General features: G+C 33.5%; 2 protein-coding genes across 2 annotated transcripts; one reads left to right on the top strand and one right to left on the bottom strand.

Annotated features, from left to right (window-relative positions):
• Positions 1–1,721: 1,721 nt before the first annotated feature.
• On the top strand, positions 1,722–2,540 carry LOC119610967 (lactose-binding lectin l-2-like). The gene is made up of 2 exons (XM_037966393.1): positions 1,722–1,893; positions 1,956–2,540. Exons 1-2 carry the CDS (start codon positions 1,765–1,767, stop codon positions 2,472–2,474), a joined length of 648 nt encoding a protein of 215 aa, XP_037822321.1. The 5' UTR covers positions 1,722–1,764; the 3' UTR covers positions 2,475–2,540.
• A 3,173-nt stretch (positions 2,541–5,713) lies between these two features.
• LOC119610960 (lectin subunit alpha-like) lies at positions 5,714–6,477 on the bottom strand. Its single transcript, XM_037966386.1, has 2 exons — positions 6,313–6,477; positions 5,714–6,258 (listed from the first exon to the last, which is right to left on the bottom strand). The coding sequence occupies exons 1-2, from the start codon at positions 6,439–6,441 to the stop codon at positions 5,746–5,748; spliced, it is 642 nt and encodes a 213-aa protein (XP_037822314.1). The 5' UTR covers positions 6,442–6,477; the 3' UTR covers positions 5,714–5,745.
• Between the last annotated feature and the right edge of the window lie 9,513 nt (positions 6,478–15,990).

Raw genomic sequence — 15,990 nt, 5'->3', positions numbered from 1 at the left:
TTGTATGGGAGCTAGGGTCAAATGGGGCCCGATCTTTATGAAATTTGGCAGGGTCATCAAGACTTCTATAAAACTTAGTTGTGCCGTATTTTATCGAGCTCAGAAGCCCTTTTCGGGGGTTCTGTTCTATGGGGGCTAGGTGAAATAATGGACCGATTTTAACCATTTTCAATAGGCTTCGTCCTTGGGTCAAATAAAACGTGCGTGCCAAATTTCATCCAATTATCTTGAAAATTGCGACCTGTACCTTGCGCACAAGGTTTACATGGACAGCCAGCCAGCCAGACGGACGGACGGACATAGCTTAATCGACTCAGAAAACGATTCTAAGCCGAATGGTATACTTTAAGGTGGGTCTAGGACGAATATTTTGTATGTTACAAACATCAGCACAAATCCAATATACCCTCCCTACTAAAGTGGTGTAGGGTATAATTAAGAAGAGATGTACTTAATAGATTAAAAATATTATTATTATTGTAAAACATCAGTAAGTTTTTAAAATTAAAGTCTTTATTTGTTGTTTCTTAACTCTCAATATAAAAAGATTACGAATGACAAATATTTACAATAAATAATACTATTCAATATGAGTTTACTTAATTTTGTATTTTTATTATCTAATTAATAAATAAGTTAATATTTTCATTGTTAAAGAAAATGTAAAATAAATATATTAACAGCTGCTTATTAAAATGTAGGGATTAAGTCGGCAATCATTGTAGCGTTTGTATTAATATATTTTACTAATTACTTGTTAATTAGTTGGTATAATTAAATTTTTAATTAATTTAAATAATAATATGTTCCTACAAAGTATTCAATTACATATACACATGGAATATTTAATTTTAAGATATTAGTTTTTAGTTTTGATCTTCATCTTAATAGAGATGAATCTCTGGATCGAGAACTCTTTAAATGAGAGTAAATACTATGCAATTATTTAAATGTTGCTGTTGGGACAGAGTTTGAACTTCATGTCTTAATATGTTGAAGACCCGTAATTTCAACATGATAATACTCTACTTTTGTTTGACAAGCGGACCAAACGTTATAACGCTTTAAAAACATCGTCAATATATTGCTGCAAGTTATCATGTTGTTTCAACAGTTCGTGTTGTATTCGTAAAGAGCCGATTAAATATCGTGTTGTCACATAATATTTGGACTTCGTTTGTATATATGTAGGATAACTTTTAATTGTAACATAAAAAAACGAGGTCTGACAACTTAATTGATTTCCATGAAAAGTCCATAAACGGATCTTATCAATATTTTCAATGTGGCGTTAGTGCAAAGTTAAATTAGAATAAATATGTTCAAGTATTTTAACCGATTTTATCAATTTCGAAAAACAAACATATAAACAATATAATCAGAGCCTTTTGCGATTAGATTCAGATATCTTAATCTTAGAAAATTAACAATGTTGACAAAGAAGAAGAATTTATCTTAGATTTTGCTTTACCAAAATTCCCTTCTGATGCTAGATCGGAAGTCCATCAAGGACTTTGGGACCTTTTTTTACATTTCATATATCCTTTGGATAGCGAGTTTACAAATTCATAAAATTATATTTAAAAGTAAAATATAGTATTCAAATCAAACCTAACGACAGTAGGGTATCTGATAACATAGTTATACAATGTACCAATTAAATAAATAAAAATACTTTCTGAAATTCCCACATTATTTTTTCATATAAATAGCCCCAAAGGACTTGAAGTTATAGATAGTATTTCAAATACTAGTAAATATAAAATGGTAAAATCGCTTCAGCTATTTGCAATACTTTTAATAAGTTGTATAAAAATTCAGTCAATCTATTCGATTGACAATTTATATACATCGAAACTGAACAATGTCTACTATATGGATAATGAACAGAAGGTAAAAAGGTTATCAACGGAATAAAGAAGAAACACTAATAATAAATTACTAAATTTCCATAGTATACCTGGTTTGATGCTTTGTCAAAATGCGCTAGGATGAACATGAGTTTGGCAACTATTGATACGAAGGAAAAATCCGATGATATAACTGATCTAATGAAAGCCACCTTTTCCAATCCAAATCCTCTTTGGATTGGTGGTGCTGCTACCGGTAGTGATCACCATTATGTTTGGATATCCAATGGGGAAAAATTCGATTTCACTAACTGGAATCCAGGGGAACCAAGTTATTATTCTGAATCTGAACTTTGTCTTCTAACTGGCTGGAATGCTGAACTTCGTTGGAACGATCATCAGTGTCATAAAACATTTGGTATGCTCTGTGAGTTGAGTCAGTACTATTATTGGGAAGAGGAAATCCAAGAGGAGTTGCAGCGAGAAGTTGCAGATAAACAACAACTTCAAAATAATCTAGACAAAAGTCAGCTTTTATTGCAATTGTTGTTGGACTATAGAAAATCTCATATCAGCGACGGCAAAGGATATAATACTATACGTGACATATTTTTAAATCTTTAAGGACTTAATCACTAACATTGATGTATAGGGTAAAGGACAATAAATGCAAATTAAAAAAAAGCTAAACTCGCTTTTTAACTGTTGACAAAATCACCTTAGAAAACTAAATAGAATCACGTCATAATTAAGGCTTCAAGTAGAGATTTATAAATACCATGAAATAAAGGAGAAATATAAAAAAACCCTTCACGAAGGGTCGCGATGTGAAGACTTAAGTGCAATGAATCTCATGAGTCATGCTGCTCAAGCTAGCTGCCTCCAAGGGGTCACCCTTTTCAGACGGGTCATGAGAAGAGCACTAAACTAAGAACTACCCCTCCCACCTGTCAGACGTCTATTTTCCCATATTGGGCGGTCTGTCAGGAATCACTCTGCTAATTACTTCTTCTGTCACTGTGACAGGGCAATCAACAGAGTAGTCCCACTGAATTTTCTATGAATTCCGGCACTTCGATGTGCAAGTCCGAAATCCATCAAGTGTCTATCCCATATTGGGCGGCTTGATGGTCTGTTTGCTCTCTGTGGGACGGCAGTTTATTTGTCCTGGCAGTAGGCCAAAAATGCACAAACCCCGCAGTATCCTCTATGCTGAAATAACAGCGATCAAGATGGCTTCGAATTGGCTGAGGTGCTATCGGATATCCAATATGAATACGAGAATTTATACTGATAGTCAAGCTGCTATTAAGTCCCTGATTGGTGTTTTCTCAACATCACAACTTGTCCATGATTACTAAACGAGATGGCGGGACATTCGAACATTACCCTAATATGAGTCAAACGACTCACTACATTCCTGAACTTGTCAAAATGGTTGTAAACTACAATTTCACACTAAGCTGGACCTATGTTTCTAATATCATTATTCTAGGGCTCTCTTCACATTTTCCTTCTATCTCTTTCCCATTCACTATCTCTATTCTTCGCTTCTTCTTACAGGTAAAATTACAAAGGGATCATATTGGACCCAAGTAAAACTGCAGCCACCTGTCAAACCTAACCTAACCAAGAAGATAAATTTACATTCTGCCAAAATTTTTGTAAAAATCATTTACCCCTTCAGAGCCGTGGTGCCACCAGTTAACGTGCTCCTATCGCGCTATTTTTTTAGAATGCATTTCTATAACTCAATGTATAAGAGCTGAGAGACAGAGAAGGCCAATATCCGCAACCTCAGTAATATTACAGAATTTTATATTTGGGACACAAGTATACAGTCAGAAGTACTAAAAAATGAAAATGTGGAAAATTGGTGGTTTATAGGACACGTCATAAACATATTTTTATTATTATAAACATATATATGTACATATGTACATTATTAAGACATATATATCTTTTATATTTCTATATAATCTAAATGATAGAAGGTGTGTGAATACAGTTGAAAGCCATTACCAAAGTTTTTGCTGGGGGCTTATCAATTTGGTTTGTTTATTCAAAGTTATTATTAAGAGCCTACTGTAGTACATTGGCCGGAAATTATATATTAAATTCATTTAGTTTTTAAATGTTTATATAAAATTAAATATTAAAATTTTATACCTTTTGAAGGTTATCTAGATTACACAGACCGGCAAATTTTTAACCCAGAGACCAAAGTATACGTTTCTAAAAGATTGAGCTGATGAGCTCTAAATCCGAATCTCACCTCAGAAGTTCGAAAAATACCACGACGTTATAACAGCCCCATAACGACTTTATTTATAAAAAGTTGTATACCATTTGAAAGTCCATTCTGCCAGCTATCTATTATCCTCGAGATATCTTCATCTAAAGCTTGATACAGCAATAAATTGATAAAAATTTAATTTACAAAAAAAAAACTTATATATTCCAATTTTTCAAATTTTTTTCCTATTCAATTTTTTTTTGTTTAAATCTACTGTAATTTCTTAGATATCATCCCTTGAAGTTGACGTATGGTCTGACAATGTTAAATCAAATTAGAAAGTGATTTTGAGTCGATTGGAACATCCTCAGGTAGGTGTGGAACCAATATTTTTGTTCGTTATAAACAATATTTACAAATCATAATACCCTTCGTTCTAGTAGTAGTGTAGGGACGACCGGTGGAAACCGCTTTAAACGAAGTTGTTCACTATATAGGTGAATACTCTGGGTTACCGCGATTAATAGCCTCCTAAGAACCCTAATCGAAAAAAGGACTTATGCCTGGAAATAATCCAAATTACTTATGTAGAAGAGCTGAGGAGGCTCTGAATACGGCCTTGAGCTGGACTCAACCGAGAGGCTTGAATGTTAACCCGGCAAAACGGAAATCTGTCTTTTCACAAGAAAGACAAAACTTTCTACGTATACTGAACCTTGCTCCCTGGGCAAGAAGATACCGGTGACAAACAAAGTTAAGTACTTCGGTGTAATCCTTGACCGGAAACTAAAATGGAGACACTACATAGAGGATAACATCAACAAGGCACATCGGTGTTGGGCGATATGTAGGGAACTATAGGCATGAACTGTGTTCTACTATGACAAGAGTGTAATTAGACCAATTCTAGCTTATGCTTCAATGTGTTCTACTTCAACCAAGGCTCTGGAACATATTTAAGATATGAGGCGGTGCTTACAGGCGAACGGCTCTTTACTATAGGCGAACTGGCCAAAAGTCATCAATGTATACTGGACACATTGGAAGGTTATACACGATCATCGTATTAGCCTGATCGCATACCAAACACAGAATATGTCGGAAACTTTGAAACGCTGATCCCAGATAGAATGTCTTGTTTTAGCGAAACATTAGAGCAAATACCAGTAAGAATCCGTGGGTCTGGGGTTCTATATTGAAGACCCAGAAAGAGAAATATACCACAGTTTACCTAATCATAACACAAGCTTCCAGGCAGAAGTCCGAGCAATGACGGAATGTGGTAATTGGATTAGAATAAATGTGACGCCCATAGCCCTTAATATAGCCAGAAGGCAATTAGGGCGATATCAGGTAATAGAATTAAATCTAATACCGTATTGGATTGTAAGAAATCTTTAACTGAATACTCTCCTAGAGGTAAGGTTTACATCATATGGGTACCAGGCCACTCGGGAGTAGTCTTCAACGAAAGGGCGAATGTAATAGCTTAAAAGAGAAGGGAGTTCAAGGTAGTTAACCTGACAAACGCAAAACCACTCGACGCAACAAAAGCTGAATTAAAAATATGGGTAAGAGAATCCCATAATACCTATTGAAATAATGAAAAGGTGGGTAGAACCATAAATTATTTTGCAATTACTCTTTTATCAGGCGATTTTATTTATTATATGGATTAATATTTAAAATTATATCACGAAATGTTCGACTTTCACCATCAATATTTTTAAATTTTGGCAGCATATCCTCTACAATTTTTTTCAACTCAAAATGCTGTTGATTTTTCATATCCTCCTGCAATTTTGTTTGCATTTCCTCCTGACATCGATGATAGCGGCTGTATTCACACATAAACCCGTACTGATTAGAGCAGACATGATCGTTCCATTCCATAGCATTAGTCCAGCCAGTTTGAGCACAATATTCATTATTTCCAGCAAAATCTGGTTGACTAGGACCCCAATTGGTATAAGTGAATTTTTTACCAGTTGCAAGCCATACAAATTGTCTAGGATTGTTTCCGTTGACAACACCACCAATCCATAGGGGTATTCTTTTGCCAAATATATCCGTCAATAGGGCGGTAATGTCTTGAGATTTTAATTTAGTGTCGATGGTTACCAAACTCATGTTCATGCTAGCACATTTCGCCAGAGCATCGTAGAAAGTGAACTGTAATTTGAATCATTTAATTATAGAATTTCTTTGATAATTAAACATTTTTACCTTTTGTTCACTTTCTATATAATAGACATTTTTTAGACCCGATATAAATACATTCTCATTACAATTTATATAATAAAGTTTTGTCAAGCAAATTAATAAAATCACCAGAAATTGTAAAGATTTCGCCATGTTGTGTCTAGACTTTATTTAATTTTGACGACTACTGAGGAATTTATTAAATTCTCAATTATTTATATTTAAAAATTTTATTTAAAAAGAGCAACTTAAATCAGAGAATTTCAATTGGTTATTTGGTTGTAGTAATGAGTCGGCAATTTCGATTCATAATTGATTTATTACAGAAATGCTACTTTTCATCATTTTTACCCAAACCCAAATTTATGAACAATATAACATACCTATTTTTATTGTAGGGTATTATTTAGTTGATAAAATATTTGCGTTTAATGTTTGTAGATTTTTAATGTGAAAGAGAGTATTTTATGTGGTTTCCAGTTTTAAGACGCATGAACTCAGTTTGAAGATAAAATTTTTAAGTTTTTAGCTTTATATGTAGTTGCATGCTGTAGATCAGGGAACCCCCTTGAGTATTGGACAAACCACAAGTTTAAAAAACTACACATGACGTTTAATTAATTTCATTCTTATTATTTCTTTCATTGTTATTATTTCTTTTATATGATAAGCAAAATGTTGTTATAGAAAAATATTTTGTTAAAAATGTTCGGGGGTTCTTTAAACATATATGTCAATTGTCTGGAGCGAATTAGTTAGTGGTTAGTGTTATAGTCTGGTAGACCGGAGATGGTGGGTTCGATTCCCACCTGAGGCACTGGATAAGGAGAGCACAACAGGCCAGATAGAGGCCTAGGTGTATTTCTTCGAGTTGGATGTATATACATCCTCCTTTCAAACTAACTAACTAACTAACTAACTAACTAACCTAACTAACTAACTAACTAACTAACTACTAACTAACTAACGAACTAACTAACTAACTAACTAACTAACTACTAACTAAACTAACTAACTAACTAACTACTAACTAACTACTAACTAACTAACTAACTAACTACTAACTAACTACTAACTAACTAACTAACCGAACGAACGAACGAACGAACGAACGAACGAACGAACGAACAAACGAACGCGAAACGAACGAACGAACGAACGAACGAACGAACGAAACGAACGAACGAAAAACGAACGAACGAACGAACGAACGAACGAACGAACGAACGAACGAACGAACGAACGAACGAACGAAAAACGAACGAACGAACGAACGAACGAACGAACGAACGAACGAACGAAAACGAACGAACGAACGAACGAACACGAACGAACGAACGAAACGAACGAACGAACGAACGAACGAACGAACGAAACGAACGAACGAACGAACGAACGAAACGAACGAAGAACGAACGAACGAACGAAGAACGAACGAACGAACGAACAAACGAACGAACGAACGAACGAACGAACGAACGAACGAACGAACGAACGAACGAACGAACGAACGAACGAACGAACGAACGAACGAACGAACGAACGAACGAACGAAAACGAACGAACGAACGAACGAACGAACGAACGAACGAACGAACGAACGAACGACGAACGAACGAACGAACGAACGAACGAACGAACGAACGAACGAACGAACGAACGAACGAACGAACGAACGAACGAACGAACGAACGAACGAAACGAACGAACGAACGAAACGAACGAACGAACGAACGAACGAACGAACGAACGAACGAACGAACGAACGAAAACGAACGAAACGAACGAACGAACAACGAACGAACGAACGAACGAACGAACGAACGAACGAACGAAACGAACGAACGAACGAACGAACGAACGAACGAACGAACGAACGAACGAACGAACGAACGAACGAACGAACGAAGAACGAACGAACGAACGAACGAAACGAACGAACGAACGAACGAACGAAACGAACGAACGAACGAAAACGAACGAACGAACGAACGAACGAACGAACGAACGAACGAACGAACGAACGAAACGAACGAACGAACGAACGAACGAACGAAACGAACGAACGAACGAACGAACGAACGAAGAACGAACGAACGAAACGAACAGAACGAACGAACGCAACGAACGAAACGAACGAACGAACGAACGAACTAACGAACTAACTAACGAACTAACTAACGAACGAATAACTAACTAACTAACTAACTGAACTAACTAACTAACTAACTAACTTACACTAACACTAACTAACTAACTCACTAACTAACTAACGAACTAACTAACTAACTAACTAACTAACACTAACAACTAACTAACTAACTAACTACACTAACTACTAGCTAACTAACTCACTAACTAACTAACGAACTAACTAACTAACTAATAACAACTAACTAACTAACTAACTAGTAACTTAGTTAGTTTGAAAGGAGGATGTATATAACTGAAAATAACTGTAACGATGGGGAAGTCGGGTTATTTTTTTTTAACATGGTCGAATAAAAGTCGAACCTAAAAGTGCCATTTTTGTTCGACGATTGATTGATTGATAGAGGCATTACGACCTGAGATAAGATCTTTTGTGCAGCCCTTTAGTTCACCATTGAAGATTAAGTTCACGTATGAATCGTAATGTTTTAGACGGGCGATACAAATGCACCTCCCAGAATACTCGTTCTGAGAGGCCATAACCACAAAGTACATTTTTGGAGGTTTCGTCTTGAAGTTCACAGAATCTGCATGACTTCGTCACATTGTTGCCAAGAATGGTGGTATTGTTGAAATACTATCCACTCTCTGTGACTCAAATGGTTTTGAATCTGTCAGTTTATCTTTTAAAATATCTGAGGAGGACTTACCTATGTTTAAACAGCATAGAGTGCCTTTATATTTCTTGACCGATTTAACATCATAAGGCTCTTAAGTGGTTGTTGAGACTCCACACAATTTTTGTGGTTCTATCCACCGTTCTATGTACATGCTTTTAAATCCGCTCTCTTTGACTCAAAGGGGTTTGAATCTGTCTGTTTATCGTTTAAAATATCTCAGGGGGGTTTACCTATCGTTAAACAGCATAGAGCTCCTTAATATTTTTGGACCGTTTTGACAATATAAGGTTCTCAAGTGGTTATTGAGACCCCACACAATTTTTGTGGTTCTATCCACTGTTCCATGTTCATGCTTTTAAATCCACTCTATTTGACTCAAATGGTTTTGAATCTGTCAGTTTATCTTTTAAAATATCTCAGGGGGGTTTACCTATCTTTAGACAGCATAGAGCTTCTTAATATTTCTGGACCGATTTGGTATAATCATCATAAACATCATATAGCCTCTCATATTGTTATAACCTCCCGATCGCTACTCTCAAGGCCATTACTATGAACCAATTAAATAAATTCTGGAGAAAGATATTGGTTCGTTGTACATATGTATTTTATAGTGGATCTTGGATTTTTAGTTGTATAGGGTATTAAACTCATTGTTATCAATTGTATTGAAGAAAATATTTCGCCTTATAAATTATTTGAAAACGAAAATCCTTGCAACTAGAAAACTTACAAAATGTCCTGTAAACAAATGATAACAGCAGGTAAGACAACAAATGCCTGAAATAACATTAAAATATATAAATAAAAACAATATTTCAATGATTATGATTGAAAACCATAAACATGACGGCAATGGAATGACTGACTGCAACAAGAAAAAGTCAATTTCCAAACAATTGCTCAAGGACCAGAAGAAGCAAAAAGGGGAATGGGATGTTTTAAATACAAAATAAACACCACAAAACACTCGTATCACTTAAAGATTAATGGAAATTGTAAAATATTGTATGAACAATACAATCAAATACGTTTTTTTCGCTCTCTTTGTTAAACAATAAAAATTTAAATAACAACAGGAATCAATGGGGGAAATCTATATTTTCAATATTGAAGAAATTTCTTGGGAGTACAGTTGATATTGCGCTATAAGTGGAAATCTTAGTGGTCTGTCGAAGCGTAAAATATTTCATGTCATTATCACAAGCGTAACATAGTATTCGTACTTAGAATGAAAAAAAGTAAAAACAGTCAAACAGCGACAGGACAATAATAAAATTGATTGATATAAGAGTAAGTTAAAAAAAATAAACAGAAAATAGTCCTTGTTACAAAAATGCCACGCAACAAATGTAATAAAAAACGACACCATGCATTGTGTCTAAAACAACGTCCACCATCGGCAGTACAAAGTATTTAAATTTTAAAATTTCAAATCTGTTTTTTTCTGCCATTTGTGTGAACGCATGTCTGTCTGTCTATCGGCCTGCCTGTCATAAGATATTCAAATGATTCCTTTATTATTTTTTTTTTTATTTCACAATTAGCTTTCCTGTTGCTAGTTTTTCAAAGAATATGATGTATTTTTTTTTCATCGTTTTATTTTTATGAATTTGATTTCCTGTGGTGTTACCAAGGTATTGAAAATTGATAAAGTGTTGTTGTTGGACAACAATGAGTGTGAGTTTTTTTATTTTAGTCCTATAAATATGAAAGGTGATTTAAGCTTCGCTGAATCTTTTGTATGAGTTTTTAATCCGTAGTAAAATACCACCGTTGGAGTTTTTAGTTTATTCTTATTTTAATAACAAAAAAAATCGGATTGTCTAAACAATGAATGGCAATAGGATGAATGTAGAGAAATATCTTGAAATATGAGTAGAATCTAAGGAAACGGAAACTGTTAATGACATCCGTTAAGTATGTGCGTTTTAAAACTTATTTTTTTTAAGAAATTTTTAAAAACTTGATTATCTTTAAAATTTTTTTTAATATAGAAAGTTTGAATTTTTAAAAATTACACTTTAAAATTTATAAACTTCACACTACAATAACTCCTAATAAAATAATGTTAGGTTAGGTTGATAGGAGGATGTATCTACATCTTTTCATGGATAATGAATGTTGGTAGTATTCACTATATGTATTATCGTCCGATGTTTAGAAACTCAGTTGTCTGGACGTAATTCCTAAGAATTTCAAATCAGTGTTCGTTAGGGATGTTGAAATAATAACACTTTCAAGATATTTGGATCTAATTTGGGCGAAAGTCTGACAATGGCAAAGAAAGTGCTCCAGAGTTTCACTGTCCCCTCTACATGGTCTATATTTGTTCAATTTTGTATAGGTGCGGCCGTAATCCATGTGTTCCAAGAGACCTTATGGGTTTCTCTTACCCTTAATTTTAATTCTGCCCTAGTTGCGTCAAATGGTTTTGCGTTCGTCAGGTTAATTACCTCGAGCTTTTACATTCGCTCTTTCATTGCCGACTACTCCCGAGTGGCCTGGTACCCATATGATGCGAACCTAACCTCTGAGAGAGTATTCGGTTTGAGATTTTTTACAATCCAATACGGAAGCAAAACTTCTCAGCAAATAATTGTAATGCCAGTGAAATGAACATTTCATCAATATGAACTTTAGGGGGAACAATGGAAGGACTAGTAAAAAGGGGCGTGGTACCTACCATATGAATTAAATATAAAAATTCGTTTATCGGCAGAATTATTAGAGTAGAATCTTTAAATTTTGAACGAAGAACTTTGACATCCATTTAAACATTTGGGTAGTAAATTGGAGGACTTGCAATAGAGGGCGTCGCACCACCCATATGAATTAAATAAAATTTTACATCCATTCGAACATATTTTGGAGAATGGACTTTTATTCGGCGGGCTTTGAACCTCTCATATTAATTATGTACAAAAATTCGTTTATCTGAGAAACTATAGAGCTAAAAGCCTCAAGTTTTCCAAAAATAACTTTGACATTCATGTGAACATTTGGGTGAAAATGGGCTGACTTTTTTTGCCACCTCCCATAAAAATAAGTACAACAATTCGTTTATCTCGGAAACTATAAAAGCTAGAATCTTTCGGGGTTTTAAGCCCGATTTCCGCAGCAACTCACTTACGGCATAGGATGCCGTACTTTTTGAAACTAAAATAAAGTTATTTACTTTAATATTTCGGTGAGAATATCCTAATTTATTCTCATTTCATTGGACCCTGCAAAATATAATATAAGTAAGACATGCCAACTTTTATAAGATTTCAAATATAATATCTCAAATCGAAAAAGAAAGAAGATATGTCAAATGTTAAGCCGTTATTTTAAAGCTGACAGAATGGGCTTTCAGATGACGTATAAATAAAGTTGTATTGGAACTGTTATGAAGTCTAAAAAAGGGCCAAAAATGGCGTTTTGCAAAAAATCAGAACACGATGTTTCGAATCTCAGATGTAATGGAGAAATTCTGAGACTAAATTGGGATTACTTAGAAGAGTAAAACTTGGTCTTAAAGTTTCATGTTTTTCCGCGCAGCTCAATTCTTTAAAAAAGTATACTGAAGTCTCTGGCATAAATATTTGTCGACCTGTGTAATTAACATCCCTTTTTACACTATGCACCACTATTGTGGGGAGGGTATTATGTGTTTGTGCTGATATTTGTAACAAAAATATTGGTCCTACCAATCAGCTCAGCATCACTTTCTGAGTCGATTAAGCTATGTCCGTCTGTCTATCTGTCTGTCCGTCTGTGTGTCCATGTAAACCTTGTTAAATTAATTATAACATCAAAAAATCATAAATATATTTAAAATAGAAAAAAATATTAACCCCTATATTATAGTCCACTCTTTGAAAACTAAAACTTAATAACAACAAATCATATTTATGTAAATATTTATGGTTAATAAACCACTTCCCACACACTTGCAATATTACAAGACCTAAAAATCATATAAATATTATTAATGTTTATGAACTATAAAACATAAGTACTTTTTTCTATAAAACTATGAAGCCTAGTATATATGTATGTTTATGAAATAAATATTTTTATGGCTACATACCCTGCCAGCAATTTTGTAGTCGACTACGAGAAAAATTCACTTCTAGTTTACTTTTACAGACTGACTATAAGCTAACTACAATGTAATGCAGAGCTGTCCCGAAATTTTGTATTTGGCAACGTAAAGAACCGACTTTTAAATACTAACCACAAGCTAACTATAATGTAATGCAGAAGTGCCTCAAAATTATCTGGAGAGAATTAATTGTATTTCAACATGTTTTCTCTTGTTTCTCTATTATTATGATTTTATTTGTTAACTTTTTTAGACTGACTATAAACGAACAACAATGTAATGCAGAAATGTTCCAAAATTTGGTATTTATTAGCGTAAACAACCGACTTTTAAAGACTAGCTACAAGCTAACTATCATATAAAGCAGGAGTACCCCAAAATTATCGGGAGAGCATTTTGTTTCGACATGTTTTCTCATGTTTCTTTATTATTTGGAATTTTGTTTTAAATTTTTGTCATTTTCTTGTATACGTTGTGAAATTAGTCAGTAAATTGGAAAAATTAATTATAAAAGGTTAAATATTTCAAAACTCGGTCCCTAAATTCTAAATTCTGCTGATTAATACTGTAAATATAATACATTAACAGTTAACATTACACATAACATTTTAAAATTTATTTTAGATTTGGATCAATGGGAATCATGGAAATAATGAACAAATCATTCATAATTTTATGTATGGATGCCGGTGTTATTATTAGTTCCCTTGCAGAAAACTGATGTCTATTAATTTTAACGAACTAATATCATAACTTGTATTAAAGCGAAATGTAATTTAGATAACTAGTAGTTAAATTTTAAATATATTTAATTAAAATGTAATTAATTAATACAGTAGGGAATACAAAAGAAAACTATTACTTGACTTTTCTGCAACTAATTTTAAGTTAGTTAATAAAGAGTTACCTTTAAGCTAATTTTTTAGTAACTAACTTTAAGCTAGTTGCAAAGTCATGCAGAGTCGGACAATTGACTACTGCGTAGGACATCGCCATGTTAAAATAGTCAGTTCGCTCCATTAAAAATAATCCAAGAATCAACCATAACTAGTTGATGAAAAAGTCGGCTTTTAATTCATTTAAAGTTAGTTGAGTTGCTGGCAGGGTATTTACAAAAACATAATGACAATATTAACATGTAGTAGTATCGATACAAGTTATGATACAGGACACTCAGGAGTACACACACAAATACGATAAAATACATAAAAACTTACGGAAATTTTTGTCATAAATAATATTTTTCATATAAATAATTGTTTCCCTTTTCTTCTCTGTTACATAATATTTTGATTTTTTTCTTTTGCACAAAGCCCTTAGAAAATAAAGTGGGAAAATAATTTTGCCGAAAAATAAATAAAAGAAAATAAGAAAAAATATGTTAAACTAATCACCGTAGGAAAGGATTTTTATGGCTTTTCATTTCCTTATATAATTGTCTTCCTTACATACTTGGCAAATATTTCATATGGAAAAAGGGACACTTTCATACTTTCTCTTGTGGGAGTTAAGATTTTGAAAATAACTCCTGAAATTATAACACAAACCATTCAACAGGAAAAACCAAAACCGGATATAAGGAACGTTAACGTTAATATATGAGGGGGTCAGAACAGAGGGATAACAATTTAAAAGTCAAAGGAGAGAGAAAAAGAGTGATTTAAGGTGATAGATGACACTTGATAGACTTACGATAAATACAATAAGTAAGATTTTTATTTTTTTCAGAAATGTTTATTTCCTTTTTTGGCAATAAAGGAAATACTTTATAGTTAGGAGAAACTATGACGCCATTTACATTTGATCATATTTAAAACAGTGATGAGCATTATAATGGATGCAATTTTCTCTTCAAGGCTTCTATTGTCAAATATTTCAAGGCTAGAAACACAATTTGATGGAAAAGAGAATTCAGGAAGATTATTCAGAACCATCTAAAGTGCAGTTAAAAACGAATGATTAAAAAAGATTGGATTTTTCTACCCTTCACCTTCGTGAGTTTGTCCTTCTATTTGTAATTCCTACAATCTAATTATTGACTCTACAAAATATATAGCTGCTATATATAGCGGAGTCGATGTAGTCATGTATGTCTTTCTGTTTGTCCATATGTATGTAGAAAGAAGTTTTCATATTTCCCATATATCTGCAAATTTTGAATATTTACATCTGGGATTCGAGATGTCGTGTCCTGAAATTTGAAAAAACGTGCTATGTGGCCCTTTTTGAGACGTAATAATAGTGCCAACAAATCTCTACTTGTATGCCATCTGAAAGTCCATTTTATCAACTTTAAAATAAAGGCTTAACATTTAACATGTCTTCTTTCTTCTTCGAGATATCTTCAACTAAAACTTGAAAACTCATGGTTTTTGGTATATTCATGGTTTCTATACCCTGTACTACTATAGTGCGGAGAGTATTAGCTTTGTAAATATTGTTTATAACGAAGAAAATTATAGAATCCACAGCTATCCGACGATGTTATAATCGTCCCAAAATCACTTTCTGATTCGGCATAACCATTTATGTCAACTTTAAAGAACGATATCTTAGCAACTTCAACAGATTTCGAAGAGGAAAGAGAAAAGTTATTTTAAAGCTGAGAGAATAGACTTTCAGATGGCATCCAGCATTTTATAAATAAATTTGTCTTTGAGCATTTATAACGTCTTAAGAAGAGCCATAAATTGTGTATTTTCAAACTTCAGGACACGATATCTAAAATTCCACATGTGATGGAGAAATTCTGTGGCCAGAATCGGATACAATCCCTTAGAA

Source organism: Lucilia sericata, unplaced genomic scaffold (genome assembly GCF_015586225.1).
Source record: "Lucilia sericata isolate MDLA Ls3-8-SP2 unplaced genomic scaffold, ASM1558622v1 Contig001325F_arrow, whole genome shotgun sequence".
Lineage (NCBI taxonomy): Eukaryota > Metazoa > Arthropoda > Insecta > Diptera > Calliphoridae > Lucilia > Lucilia sericata.
This window is presented reverse-complemented; position numbering and strand designations above follow the sequence as displayed.

What these genes read in the sequence shown, in the direction of transcription:
- LOC119610967 (XM_037966393.1), top strand. Translation starts at nt 1,765, where the DNA reads ATGGTAAAATCGCTTCAGCTATTTGCAATACTTTTAATAAGTTGTATA. An exon ending in ATATGGATAATGAACAGAAG is followed by an intron (nt 1,894 to 1,955) that starts GTAAAAAGGTTA and finishes AAATTTCCATAG; the next exon opens with TATACCTGGTTTGATGCTTT.
- LOC119610960 (XM_037966386.1), bottom strand. Translation starts at nt 6,441, where the DNA reads ATGGCGAAATCTTTACAATTTCTGGTGATTTTATTAATTTGCTTGACA. An exon ending in ATATAGAAAGTGAACAAAAG is followed by an intron (nt 6,259 to 6,312) that starts GTAAAAATGTTT and finishes TTCAAATTACAG; the next exon opens with TTCACTTTCTACGATGCTCT.